This window comes from Cricetulus griseus, chromosome 4, assembly GCF_003668045.3.
Source record: "Cricetulus griseus strain 17A/GY chromosome 4, alternate assembly CriGri-PICRH-1.0, whole genome shotgun sequence".
NCBI classification, from domain to species: domain Eukaryota; kingdom Metazoa; phylum Chordata; class Mammalia; order Rodentia; family Cricetidae; genus Cricetulus; species Cricetulus griseus.
The window spans coordinates 177721512-177734867 of record NC_048597.1 but is presented as its reverse complement, the minus strand read 5'-3'; the positions used below and the strand labels follow the sequence as shown (position 1 = coordinate 177734867).

The 13356-nt window shown below is 41.4% G+C and overlaps 1 protein-coding gene across 2 annotated transcripts in view; it reads left to right on the top strand.

The window, feature by feature from the left end:
- Positions 1-13356, top strand: part of Snx1 (sorting nexin 1) — a 37974-nt gene that overhangs the window by 7482 nt on the left and 17136 nt on the right. For both annotated transcript variants that reach the window (XM_027411304.2, XM_027411303.2), the window contains exons 2-4: positions 8331-8442; positions 12639-12766; positions 13201-13267. In XM_027411304.2, coding sequence (XP_027267105.1) covers positions 8331-8442; positions 12639-12766; positions 13201-13267 — 307 coding nt within the window. The remainder of the gene's footprint in view (positions 1-8330; positions 8443-12638; positions 12767-13200; positions 13268-13356) is intronic.

The following is a 13356-nucleotide window of genomic DNA, read 5'->3' as shown; positions in this document are numbered from 1 at the left end:
TACAATCCCACCTCATCTTTTTTTCAACCTTGAGTGCATGTAGAATAACTTTATTCAATCTGGACAGAATTTGGTAATTTTTAAAACAATGAGAAGATTGATGATTTACTTGGTCAGGATTTTAATTCCATATTCTGTGAAATTTCCTAATGATGTCCATATGCATAATGGATGTTCCCAGAGGTTTAGCCTGTCTTCAATAAATTTGTGAGTATATATGTTTAAGTTCATATGGTGGAGGGGTGCATGTGTATGCATGCACACGTGTGCCTGTGTATGTGAGACCAGAGGTTATCATCATGCATTGTTCCTCAAGAGCTGTCTTGTGTTAAACACAATTTCTCATGACTGCAAAGTTGGTTCAGTAGTTAGGAGCACTGGCCGCTCTTCCAAAGGGCCCCAGTTCAATTCCCAGCATCCACATGGCAGTTCATAACTGTCTGTAACTCCAGTTCCAGTGGATCTAGCATCCTCACAAAAGCAGAACCCCAATGTACATAAAAAATAAATCTTGAAAAGAAAAAAAAAAGAGTTTCTCATTGGGACATGGGACTAGCTGATTAGACTAGTAGTAACCCTAGGGATCTACCCCCCTCTATGCCCAGCTCTGGGAATACCAGAGTGCCACCTAGTCCAGCCTTTTAGGGGGAAACTGGGGATATAATTCAGGGTTTTTTTTATTTTTTTAAGGAGTTATTTTCAATATGTGTGTATGTCTCAGTGAGTATGCTTGTATGTGTGTGGTGGGAGGTTCATGTCAAGCCTGGCTTTTACATGGGTGCTGGGGATTGAACTCAGGTCCTCATGTTTAAGTGGTAGACACTTTACCAACTGATCCATCTCTCCAGCCCTTCAGTAGATTTCTTGACATAAGCCCTAACCTGGCCTTTTCTAAAAATGATGATGGTGTGGGGGTGGTCGGAAGACAACTTTCCAGTCAATTTGTTCCTTCCACCATGTGGGCTCAGGGGATCAGACTTGGGTCTTGGAGGTTTGTGTGGCTAGTGCTTTTATTCACTGAGCCATACCCCCAACCCTCTTCTCTAGTTTTTTTTTTTTCTTTTAAGATTTTATTTATTTATTATGTATACAACATTCTGCTTCCATGTATATCTGCACACCAGAAGAGGGCACCAGATCTCATAACAGATGGTTGTGAGCCACCATGTGGTTGCTGGGAATTGAACTCAGGACCTCTGGAAGAGCAGTCAGTGCTCTTAACCTTTAAGCCATCTCTCCAGCCCCCCCCCCCTTCTCTAGTTTTAACAGGATTTCGGATACTGAATCCTTTTATTCCAGGATCCTGGCCCTGCCACTGCTATGCAAACCAAGCTGACTTCTAACTCACAGAGATCTGCATGCCTGCCTCCCTAGTGCTGAGACTAAAGGCTAGCACCACACCCTGTAATGAGTATTTTTAAACAAAGGTGTATTGTTTTGTTTAGTTAACAGTCTAGTCAATTGGAAATCATAATAGTAAATAGTTACAGGTAAATTTCTTTTTAAAGCTGGTTGTGGTGGCACATGTACTCTCTGGGTGGAGATAGGAGGATAAGAACTTCAAGGCCAGCAGGGCTATGCAAGACCCTGCCTCAGAAACCAAAAGAAAAGTTTCTTTTAGGGTGTAGAATCTTGTGCAGACACATTGCTTCAAACTATATGGTTAGATCTGATTTGAAGTTCAGAAGTTGAAGGTCAGGCATAGTCCCAGCACTTGGGAGGCAGAGGCAGGCCAGCCTGGTCTACAAAGCCAAAACAGCCAGGGCTATACAGAGAAACCCTGTCTTGAAAAACCAAAACTAAAAAGAATTTATGTGCCATTAAATTGTCCTGGCAGTTTACCTAATTTTCAGCATTATAGAGGAAGTACCTAGAAAGTATTTGTGAGGGAAGAGAGAAGACTTCTCAAAATGACTAATAAGAACCAAATCTATACCGGGCTGTGGTAGTACATGTACTGAGGAGGCAAAGGCAAACATTTCTTGAATTTGAGGCCAGCCTGGTCTACAGAGTGAGTTCCAGGACAGCCAGGGCTGTTACACAGAAAAACCCGTCTCAGGGAAAAAAAAAAAAAAAAAAAAACCTAAATTTTATGTAAAATTGCTGCCAGACTTCTGGTTTCTGAAGGAGCATGCATGCCTTTCTCCTTACTCGGTGTCAGGTCGGCTCTGATGACTTGGCCGTTGGCAGTTGGTAAGAGTTGGGAGTGGAAAGAGGAAAAAGAACACTGTAATTTCTCAGCACTTTAAAGTAACTTTTGACATGAATGGATCATGGGTTGCTGCTGCAGAGTAGCCACAAGTACTTCATCTCCAGAAGAGGCCTGTTGCTCAACTATTTCTGCCTCAGGGTTTGCTGAGTCAGGCGGCCAGCCTGGCTTCAGGACAGATTGGTCTGGGTTTGCATTTTCCGTGGTGTAGCTAATCCACCCTTTAGTTTCTTGTGCTCCTGGAGTTTTTCCCTACACAGAAGTGAGAAAAAGAAATCAGAGCAGGGAGTGGAGCCATGTCTGCAGCTCTGTTTTAGCTGATCACAGACAACATGCCGTTTTACTCAGATCTCCGATGGCCTTGTTCATGATCTACCTTAACGAGCAAAATGGTCAGCTTCTGGCTCCTTTTCTCCACCCCTCCAGAATACCTTTTCCTTTTTATTTGATCTTGTTTGTACTCTACCTCAGAAGTCCTTCACCTTTTGTGTGTTATGGAATAATTGTGAGGACCATTATCAAGACATAATATTTTAATATATAAAATACAATATTGTAAGCTTACAAAGGAAAGCATTGTATTAGTATGTACTGCTTTGTTTTTTGAAATAGGATCTCACTATACAACTCATGCTGGCCTTGATCCTCCTGCCACAGCCCTTAAAATGATAAGTGTATAAGCATGAAACACCATACGTAGCTTAGAATAGCCTTTTTTTCTTTTCTTCTTTCCTTCTTTCTTTCTTTCTTTCTTTCTTTCTTTCTGTGTGTGTGTTTTTTTGGTTTTTGTTTTGTTTTGTTTTTTTTTTTTTTTTTTGAGACAGGGTTTCTCTGTGTAGCCCTTGCTGTCCTGAAACTCACTTTGTAGACCAGGCTGGCCTTGAACTCCCTGAGTACTGGGATTAAAGACAAGCATATCCTTTTTGATGATTTAAAGTAATAAAATCTAGAAAGATGTTTAACTGCCACAATTTTTAAATAAAGATAAGCACAGATTTTATTTGTAGCAATTATCATATAGAAATACCTACCATTGGGCTGTGGGTTGTGACTCACTGGTGACTAGCTCTCCCGGCACAGGTAATATACTGAGTTCAAAACAGAACAAAAGCACCTAATGTCTATTAGTGACTGTCTCAAGTACTGTCGTTGCAGGTTATGCCTTCCTTTATGATAAAAAACAATGGTGCTTTTTGGCCAGAGGTTAAGGAAACTGAAATTGTAATTTTGTTCCTATCCAAGTTCAGAGACCAGCCCTTGAGTTCTGTGTGGTTCATGAGGCCCAAGGTATGTGTGGGGGGGGGGTGAGGGTGGAGACCAAGGCTATGAGAGATGGTAATACTGTGAGATATTTAAATAATCCGTTTATTTACCCAGTTTGTAGAGTAAGATGTAACTGGATTCCAACCAACGCAAAATGTTCATTTTCCCAAGTATAGATGTTAAACTGTTAAACATGATTCTGGGAGAGGAGTCATCTACAGATATTTACCTCCTAAAATTGTCCCCTAAAAACTCCAGAAAGGAAAGCACCCCCATTGACATCTTGATTTTTGCCTGGTGTTTCCTATATGGACTTTGATAGGATTAAAAAATAATGAAATTGCACTGTTAAAACTGTTGAATTTGTCATAATTTGTTGCTATCAGTAAGCAGCTAACATATTGATACCATCTCATTTATTTCTCCATAGTAAAGGTGGCAAAGGGAGCAGTATTTCATGCCAGGGACTTCTAGAGTAACTGAAAGATTCTGCTGCCTGCTGTGTGGGTGTGACTCCTGGGACTGACTCCTTCCTCCCTGTGCTTGCCTTATTAAAACAGTGTGATTGCACAGTTCCTTAACTCATTAGCCTTACTCAATTATACTCATTTTCTCTTTAAAAATAAATACTCAGTTGGGCATGGTGGTGCTCACCTTGAATGCCAGCACTCAGGAGGCAGAGACAGGCGCGTCTCTATGAGTCTCTCCTTTCACCATGCAAGTCATCAGGCTTAGTGGCGGGCAACTTTACCTGCTGAAGCATCTTTCCAGCCCCAGCTGAGGGTTTTGACAGACTCTATCGAGATCTCTTAAATGTGTATTTATGGCCCACGTGGAGCAAAGAGCAGTTAAGAAACAAGGGGAAGAATCACAACTAATAGCCTCTAGGGAAGTTGCCCGGAATCCTGGCAGTGGTTTTCAGTCCAGACTGGTCTCATCAGCTCTGAGGACCCACACCTGGCTTTCTATGCTAAGCAAAGCACACTTAGCCTGTGTCTAAGAGTTTGAGGCTGGTAATTATTGGAAATTACCCATTTGCTCTTTAACAAAAGTGTCCTCGACCTGCAGGATCTTTCTAGTACATCTCTAAGATTAGCATTGGCCCACTATGCTCTTACTGTAATAAGCAGGAGCTCTTAGACAGTCTTATCAATGAATCCACCTACTAGAATTAACACCCAAAAGGAGTAGGCAGGTGTTGGATATCCTAGCTAGGAACTCTTACCTGCTAGCAAAAAAGAATGTTGCCTTCATGTAAAAAGAACAGGGAAGATAGGCAGGATAGTTCTTTGGCTCTCTTTACTACAACATGCTACTTTCATCGGCTGCCTAGAAATGCTTCCTCTTTCGAACTGATGGGTAGCTGTAACTTACTGACTACCAAGGAGCTAGAGTGTTTTTGAAATAGGGTCTGAGTAGTTCAGTGTGGGCTTGAACTTGCTGTGCTGTGTTACCATGCCTGCTTACTAAAAAACCTTAGAAGTATGCTGCATAAAGCATTAGTGTTAGAGCTGGGCAGTAGTGGCGTAAACCTTTATTAATCCCAGCACTCAGGAGGCAGAGGCAGACAGATCTCTGTGAGTTCGAAGCCAAACTGTTCGAAGACAGCCTCCAAAGCTACAGAGAAACCCTGTCTCAAAAGAAACAAAAAAAGGGAGGGGGGCTGGAGAAATTGCTCAGTGGTTAAGACTGCTCTTCCAGAGGACCTAGGTTCAATTCTCAGCACCCACAATAGTGGCTCACAACTGTCTATAACTCCAGTTTTCTGGACCTAACACCCTCACATAGGCATACAGGCAGGCAAAAACACCAATGCACATAAAAATAAATAAATTTTCTTTATTAAAAAAGAAAGAAAAGAAACCCCTAGAAAGCAAACAAAACCTTAACACAAAAGTTAACTTCTTGAGACTGGAGAGATACTGGTTAAGGGCAGACACTGCTCTTGCAGAGGACCTAAATTTGGTTCCCAGAACCCTTGTGGTGCCATTAGCTCCAGGGAATCTGATGTCTCTGGCCTCCATAGGCACATACCAACACAGAGACACACATTCATACACATAATTAAAAATAAAAGCAAGCTTAGAATTTTTGAGTTAGCTATTAACTTTAGACATAACATATGGAAACTGCTGTTGTAATGCCTGGGCAGGTTGTATTTTGATGACAAGCCATTGTAGACCCATCTTACTGAAGCCTTGTTGTTCTGTGCTCTACACCTCCACAACACCCACACCCACACTGCAGAAATACCATGAAATGTTCTCCTTCTTTTCTTTAAAAATGATTCTGACTGGGTTTGGTGGCATGCGCATATAATCTCAGCATTTGGGAGACAGCAGGAAGAAGGCTGTGAGTTTGAAGACAGTCTGGGTTACATATAAGATCCAAAAGTTTTTGTTTTGCTTTTTTTTTTCTTTTTTAAAGTGGCTTTGTTCAATTTTTTGTTATGTTGTAAGTTAAATTTGAGAGCATTATTATGCTATGAAGGCTACCTGTGCCCTGGGTTCTACCAGTAAGATTAGTTGGTTCAATATCAATACAAATCAACTGAAGATAAATTTAAAATATTTTGTGTAGCCGGGCATTGGTGGTGCACACCTTTAATTCCAGCACTTGGGAGGTAGAGGCAGGCAGATCTCTGTGAGTTCAAGGCCAGCCTGGTCTACAGAGCAAATGCCAGGATAGGTCCTAAAGCTACACAGAGAAACCCTGTTTCGGAAAAAAAACAACAAAAAAATGTGTATATGGTATGTGGTATATGAGAGAGAGAGAGAGAGAGAGAGAGAGAGAGAGAGAGAGAGAACACTTGTGGAGACCAGAGGCCCTGGAACTCACCAGGCTGGCCTCAAACTTACAGAGATCTGCCTGTCTCTGTCTCTGCCTCTCCACCCTTTTTGAGATAGTCTATTCACTGAAGACCTCTGGAGCTTACCAATTGGCTAGACTGTCTTGCCAGCAAACCCCCACAATCTTGTCTCTGCCTACTCCTCATTGTGTTGGCTTTTTAAGTGTGTGTTGAAGATCTGAAGTTGGGTCCTCATGCCTGTGTGGCAAGCACTTTACCCACTGAGCCATCTCCCCAGCCCTAAAAAAAAGATATATTTTTGAATTTATATATAACTGTACATACAAAGATATTTTTATAAAAGAACTACAAATAAAAATGAGAGTAATAGCATGACAACTATCTTCACTTGTCTTAGAGCTCAGCCATGGGCAGTTGGGTGTGGCCCCCAAGGGAATCTGTGGGAGGGATTCTCTATCACAGGTACTTGTTACCTGGCTAAGGAGGAAGAGAGGCAGTCACTAAGTATTATCTGGATCTGTGACTTGATTAGTAGAGAGGACAAACTGCTGTTCTAATGCTATTTCATAGATCAGAAGTGAGGAGCTGGATTTAGTCATCTGCATATCACAGGGATAGATTCTTTTAGGTGTTCTAACAGGAACCTTCCATCTTGCTTTAGTTTCCCCCTTCAGTGCAGCTGTGTCCTCAGTGCCTACCGAGCTTTAATCGCTCCAGGTTTTCTATCTGAAGAGGGCTGGTGCCAGTGGGAAAGAAGTGGAACCAGGTGGCTTCTGAGATCATACGGAGTGAGAGTGAAGAAAGGAAGTGGTTGTATAGGAAGGGTGGCCAAGCGGTGTTTGAGGCAGGAAGTGCTAATTTTGTTTTCATTCTGTTTGTCTTCTCAGAAGTAATTTTGCTGTGTTCTTTAGAATCGGGAGGGACCACTGTCTCTGGCAGATGAGTATATTTATCTGAGCATCTATCACTGAACCTCATTAGCACAGAACAGCCCCCATAATTTGCTAATACAAATCGAATGCAGCTAAAATTTTCTGTCCTGGAAAGGGGAGGCCCAATATGGTGAGGAAGCTATTTGCATGACAAGTTCAGAGAGTATCCCAAAGGATCTGTCATTTCACTTTGTTCTGTTGGTCAAAAACAGGCCTGTCCAAGGGACAAACACCCTCAGATTTGTTGAGGGAATGTTTTAGGGGAAGTTCCTTTGGTCAGGTCTTTTAACTGACTTGGCCTTAGGATCTGACTTCAAAGCCCTGCAGTACCACAAGCTGGCTTTCTGTTGGTGTGCTGCACAATCCGGCTTTGTTCACTTTGGTACCGGCCTGGGGATCCTCCCTACCCTTGTTTGTGACTCTGCTCTGAGCTTTTAATAAAGGCCAAGGACCAACTGTGTTTTCACTGTGTGACTATTAGGCCAAGCATGACTGGTCTTATTCTCCAGCCTACCATAGAGTGTGGCTAAAATTTCTGTCCATGTGAGTTCCAGATTAAAAAAAAAAACAACAACAACAAAAAAAACTGAACTGTATTTCTAAGCATCGTTAGAAAATGTTACATGTTCCTATGTCTGTCGGGTGGGTTAGGAATGTCTAAGCTTCAGTTAGAAATTTAGCCAACACCTCAAAGGAAGCCTGGGCCTGGAGCTTGAATTCTGAATTCCAATGTGGTGTCCTTGTCACTAGAACATGCCCTGTCAGCATTTGAAACAATAAAGGTCAGCTGAGAAACAGGAATGCACTGGGACAGATTTTAAAAAGTACCTGTGTGTATCGGTATCTGTGTTGGTGTCTTATGGTTTGAGTTATCATATTCCAGCAAGATTACAGTTATAAAAATTAATCCTAAATTGTGTGAATTTAGCCCCATGGTCACCTGAGCAGCAGCATTCTCAACTCTAGCAATGATTTGCCACTTACTGAGCTGGCTAACTAACAAGCCTGTCTTCCTCTAAACACCTGTGGGAGCAAAGGGACACCACAGTCACTTTCTAGGTTGGATGAGTTCATTTTTAATGGTTCTTTTTAACTCAGAGTGTCTCTTTGTTTTCAGAGTCAGCCCCAGTCTCCAAAGAAAACCACATCCCTTTTTCCTATCAAAAATGGTTCCAAAGAAAATGGGATCCATGAGGAACCAGACCAAGAGCCACAGGATCTCTTTGCAGGCAAGTAAAGACTCAAAATTTAGGAACCTTCTCTTCACCTTTATTAGATTATGAATTATTAAAGTGAAAACCACCATACATATGCATAAATTCTAAAGCTTAAGTCTGGCACAATGGAGGTCTATGTCTTATGATCCTAGCTCTTGGAAAATGAAGGCAGGAAAATCAGGAGTCCAAGGTCATCTTTGCTACTTAGCAAGCCAAACAAAACTACAACAAAAACCCCTAAGCAAACAAACAAACATCCATTTCTTAAGAACATGAGTTAAATTATTGAATGTTAGAAATGTGGTCAGGGGAATTATAGAAATACTATATCACAGGAGCTCACAAAAGTATGAGGTTACTGACTACTCCAATAGCTTTAGACTTTTATTTGAGATGTGTAGTCTGTAGTTTGGCCTAGAACTCTCAATCCTACTGTATCAGCTTCTCAAATGGCTGGGATTACAGATAACATGCTTTCACCTTTGGCCTTCGCCAACCTAGAATTTGCTGGTCTCAAAACTTGTGACCGTGTCTCTGCCTCCCAAGTACTTAGATTTTGGAATTTTAAACTTGAATATAAAGGAAAATACCAAGGTGATGTGAACTGTCTGGGGAAAGAGAATTGTACGGCCATGTGTGGTGACTCATACCTAAGATCCCAGTACTCAGGAGGCTAAGGCAGGAGGATCTTTACAAGTCCCAGTAGACCCTGACTGTAAAAACAAAGCCAGAGAAGGAAAGCTGTAGGTACACACATGAATCCTGTCCCTAGAGGTGGTAATGGAAATCACTGTGTGAATGAGATTCTTAGAGGAAAGAATGGTAAGGAACGGAGAGATGAGACTGAAGATAAGATCTTGAGAGGCCTCTCCCACTAGGACCATCTGAAGGCCATAAAAGGGACAAAGAGGCTTGAAAAATATAAAGATTTAGAAGTTTCCACTCCATTTGGTCTCTGGAACATTAAGAAACACAATGTGCATTCTGGTGGTCATATTTTTAGGAGAGAGGGGTGGATTAAAGAGAAATAATAAAATACAAATAATGGATTTCTTTGATTATGTACATTGAGAAAAAGGTAAGCTCTGTCTTTGAGCCTTTGACATTTATGTGATCTTTTCCTTATACAGCCTGAAATCTTTTCCACAGTTACCCAGTGACTGCTTTCTCCATGAATGTGTGGATCTTACAGATTTTCTTAGCACAATCATTTCGGTTTATGTCATCTGTTGCCAGCTTCATAGGCAGTCATTTGCTGCCTCACTACTGAGAAAGGAGCATACAGTGACTGTAGAAAGGAATGTTCGACAATGAGATATGCTGTTTAAGACTTGAACACGCTTTAAAGCTCAGATTTTATTTTCTACAAAGGCTTTTCAAACATATTCCTATTAGGAATTCAGAGGAAAGAAGCCCATGTTTTCATTCTTGTGCATCCCTCATAGTAATTTCAATGGGAGATGCATAGCTTTTCAAAAGGCTTTTACCACTACTCCAGAAAACCATAGATACTTTCTATTTTCCATTCTGGAGTGAGTCCAGGGTCTTTGAGCATGCCTAAGTAAGCTCTCTGCCACTGAGCTGTATTTCTACACCTTGGTTTGGTTCTAGACAGGATTCTATTGTATAGCCCAGGCTGGCCTAGCTCTAGGTAGCCTCAGTATTTTTTTGGTTTTGCTTTTTTATTTTGTTTTGAGACAAAGTGTCTTTGGCTCTCTTAAGATTTCTCTCTCCCTCTTCTCTCACTTCCCTCTCTCCCTCTCCCTCTCCCTCATCACTCTGTGGCCCAAGCTAGCTTTAAACTCATGGCCCTTCTTCTGCCTCAGCATCCCAAGTCTGAAGTTCTAAGCATGAAGCTTGGATTACACCATGCCCATATGAGACAGGATCCTTTTATGTAGCCCAGGATGGCCTTAAACTCCATATCATTCTGTTATCCTACTTCAACTTCTTAGGAATTTTTTTTTTCATGATACTGGGAATTGATCCTAGATCCTCATATACATTAGGCAAGTGTCTTTTCACTGAATTAGGTCCCCAGCTATCTTAGTTAGGGTTTCTGTCGCTGTGATGAAACAGCACAACCAAAAGTAATTTGGGAAGGAAAGGATTGATTTTGATTACACTTCCATATCATAGTCTGTCATCATACAGGACAGGAACCTGGAAGCAGGAGCTGATGCAGAGGACACGGAGAGGTGCTGCTTACTGACTTGCTTCTCCTGACTTGCTCAGCCTGCTTTCTTATAGAACCCAGGACCACCAGCCCAGGATGACCCCACCCATAATGGACTGGGCCCACATCAAACACTAATTAAGAAAATACCCTACAAGGTTGCCTGCACCCCAATCTTATGGAAGTATTTTTCAATTTAGTCTCCCTTCTCTTAGATGACTTTTGCTTGTTTCAAGTTGACATAAAAACTAGACAGTATGCTAGCCATATTTTATTTGCTTCTTTGTTTAGACAAAGTCTCACTAAATTGCTCAAGTGGATCTTGAATTCTCAATCCTCCTGCCTCACCCTCCTGAGGAGCTAGATTTTAAGTTTGAGCTCTGGACCTGACTGGAGTGCTGAGATTACAGATACAACCTATCACACCCAGTTTCACCCAGAGGGTTTCAATGAATAGCACATGTTTCACTTCCTAACTTAATCTGTTGTGTTGGATTAGTCTACAAACTTAAGCTGGCTGCTTTTTTCAAAGACATCACAACCTAACACACTCATTCTGGGGACTACTTCCTGTTTTATGTCCCCCCCCTCCCCCCCGTGGCAGGATCTTTTGCAGAAATGATTCACTTTGGTAGTCAGCACAGTAATCTAAAACTGCCTATGGTTCTGCCAGCTCTCTTGAAAATCTAGAAAGGAAAGGAAGCAGCTTTCTCTGTAGTCCCCAAAACTAAACTGAATACATAATGGTCAGACCCACAAGTGGATATTTATGTTTTTCTTTACTAAAAGAAAAAAAAAAAAAAAACCCAAGGTCAGGTGGTAGTGGTGCAAGCCTGTAATCCCAGCACTTGGGAGGCAGAAGCAGGCAGATCTCTGTGGGTTTGAGGCCAGCCTGGTCTATATAGCTGGTTCTGGATAGCCAGAGATGTTACACAGAGAAACCCTGTCTCGAAAAATCAAAAAGAAAAAGAAAAAACAAAGAACTGGTTGGGGTTAGAACTTCTAGCTTCATTGCTCCACATTGGAGTGCATTTGCATAAGAAATTTTAATGTCTAAAAATGGTACAGAATGCTATTTTAGAAGTCATGCCTCTGGAACACTTAGAGAACAAGTTGTTCTGTTCACCTGTGTCTTCTCCAGAAGAGAAGCTGGCTCTTAAAGAACAGATCTTCACTCCAGACATTGTTCTGATCAGAAGTGTTTTGAGGTGCTGCTGCACCCCTTCCCTTTCTGATGGCATTTACAAACTATCGCTTAATTTGTTGAGACATAGCTAAACTGCCATTGTAACTAGTTCTTTTTGTTTGTTTGGTTTTAGTTTTTTTGTTTTGTTTTATTTTGGGGGGTTTTGTTGATTTTCCAAGACAGAGCTCCACTGTGTAACCCTGGCTGTCCTGGAACAAGCTATATAGATCAGGTTGACCTTGAACTCACAGAGATCCACCTGCTTCTGCCTCCCAAGTGCCAGGATTAAAAGTGAGCACCACCATTGCCGGCTGTGGTTAGTTCTTAAATTGTCAGTGTAACTCAAGTGTACTAAACTACCCTTTCCCAAGCATTACTGAGTGTTTTCTAGTTGATACTTTTCCTGAGGCTTCTTCTGATCTGTGCTTGCCTGTTCTGTCATGCTGTTTACAAAGCAGTTAACCAAAGGGACTGTCTTAAACAACTAAAAATAAGAATAAATGAGTTTTATGTAAGGTTTTGAGTGACCACTCCCAAGAGTAAAATTATTTGACACATTTATTTTGACTGTGGAGTCTTTTTGCTAGATCATTGATTGTTTCTTTGGCCTAAGGTAGTCAAACAGTTGTGTCTATGAAGCAAAGGGAAAGCTTGCTCTACCAAACCTGTAATGAATAACACTCCCCTCAGTGCCTGTCCTTTGAGTCATGTAAAAATCTCGTGGCTCTTGTTTTTTGTTGTATTGGGTGCCTGCCGTTTTTCTTGTGGCCCTCACCCTGTAGAACTGATGTTTAGCCTTCAAAAATCCATTATTGACACTCATTTTAAAATATCGACTACTTTCAGATGCCACAGTAGAGCTATCCCTGGACAGCACACATAATAACCAGAAGATGATGCCAGCCAAAACTCTTAGTTCTCATGCTCCATCAGAAGCCACAAATTCTGCTAAGACACAGCCAACCTATGAGGAGGTGAGAATATGCGCTGTTGGCCTTCTTGCTTTTGCTTCTTTAATGCTATGTGCTGCCAGTCTGGAGTTCATTTGGGTTTGAACCTGAGAAAACATTTACAGCTCCTGAGGAAGACCCATGGTTAAAAGCTGAAGATCTATGGTTAATGCACAGCCAGAATCCAAACAAGAACCCTTTGTTAGACAGTGTTTGCCTCCTGAGGTCAGCATAAAGATTTTTGCTGGTCAGTGATGCTGTTTACTGTCAGAAGCTCCCATAAACAGAAATACAGCTTTGCCCTACTCCCTTTTTACCCAAAAGAGGCCAAGTCTACCAAAATCCTATCATGAAAATAAGGGTTTAAGGGAATTGATGTGAAAGTCATTGATAGGTACTGAATACTGTGTAATGTCTAGCCTTCTTTATGTCAACTTTCTTCATTTTTCTTTTAAAAGCTAGAGGAAGAAGAACAGGAGGACCAGTTTGACCTGACAGTTGGTATTACTGATCCTGAAAAGATTGGTAAGTGTCTTTGGGACTCTTAAGATGATACAATTGGCCTAATTGTGGCCCTAGTTTGGGAGTGGCTCTAAACAGAGCTGAACCAGCAG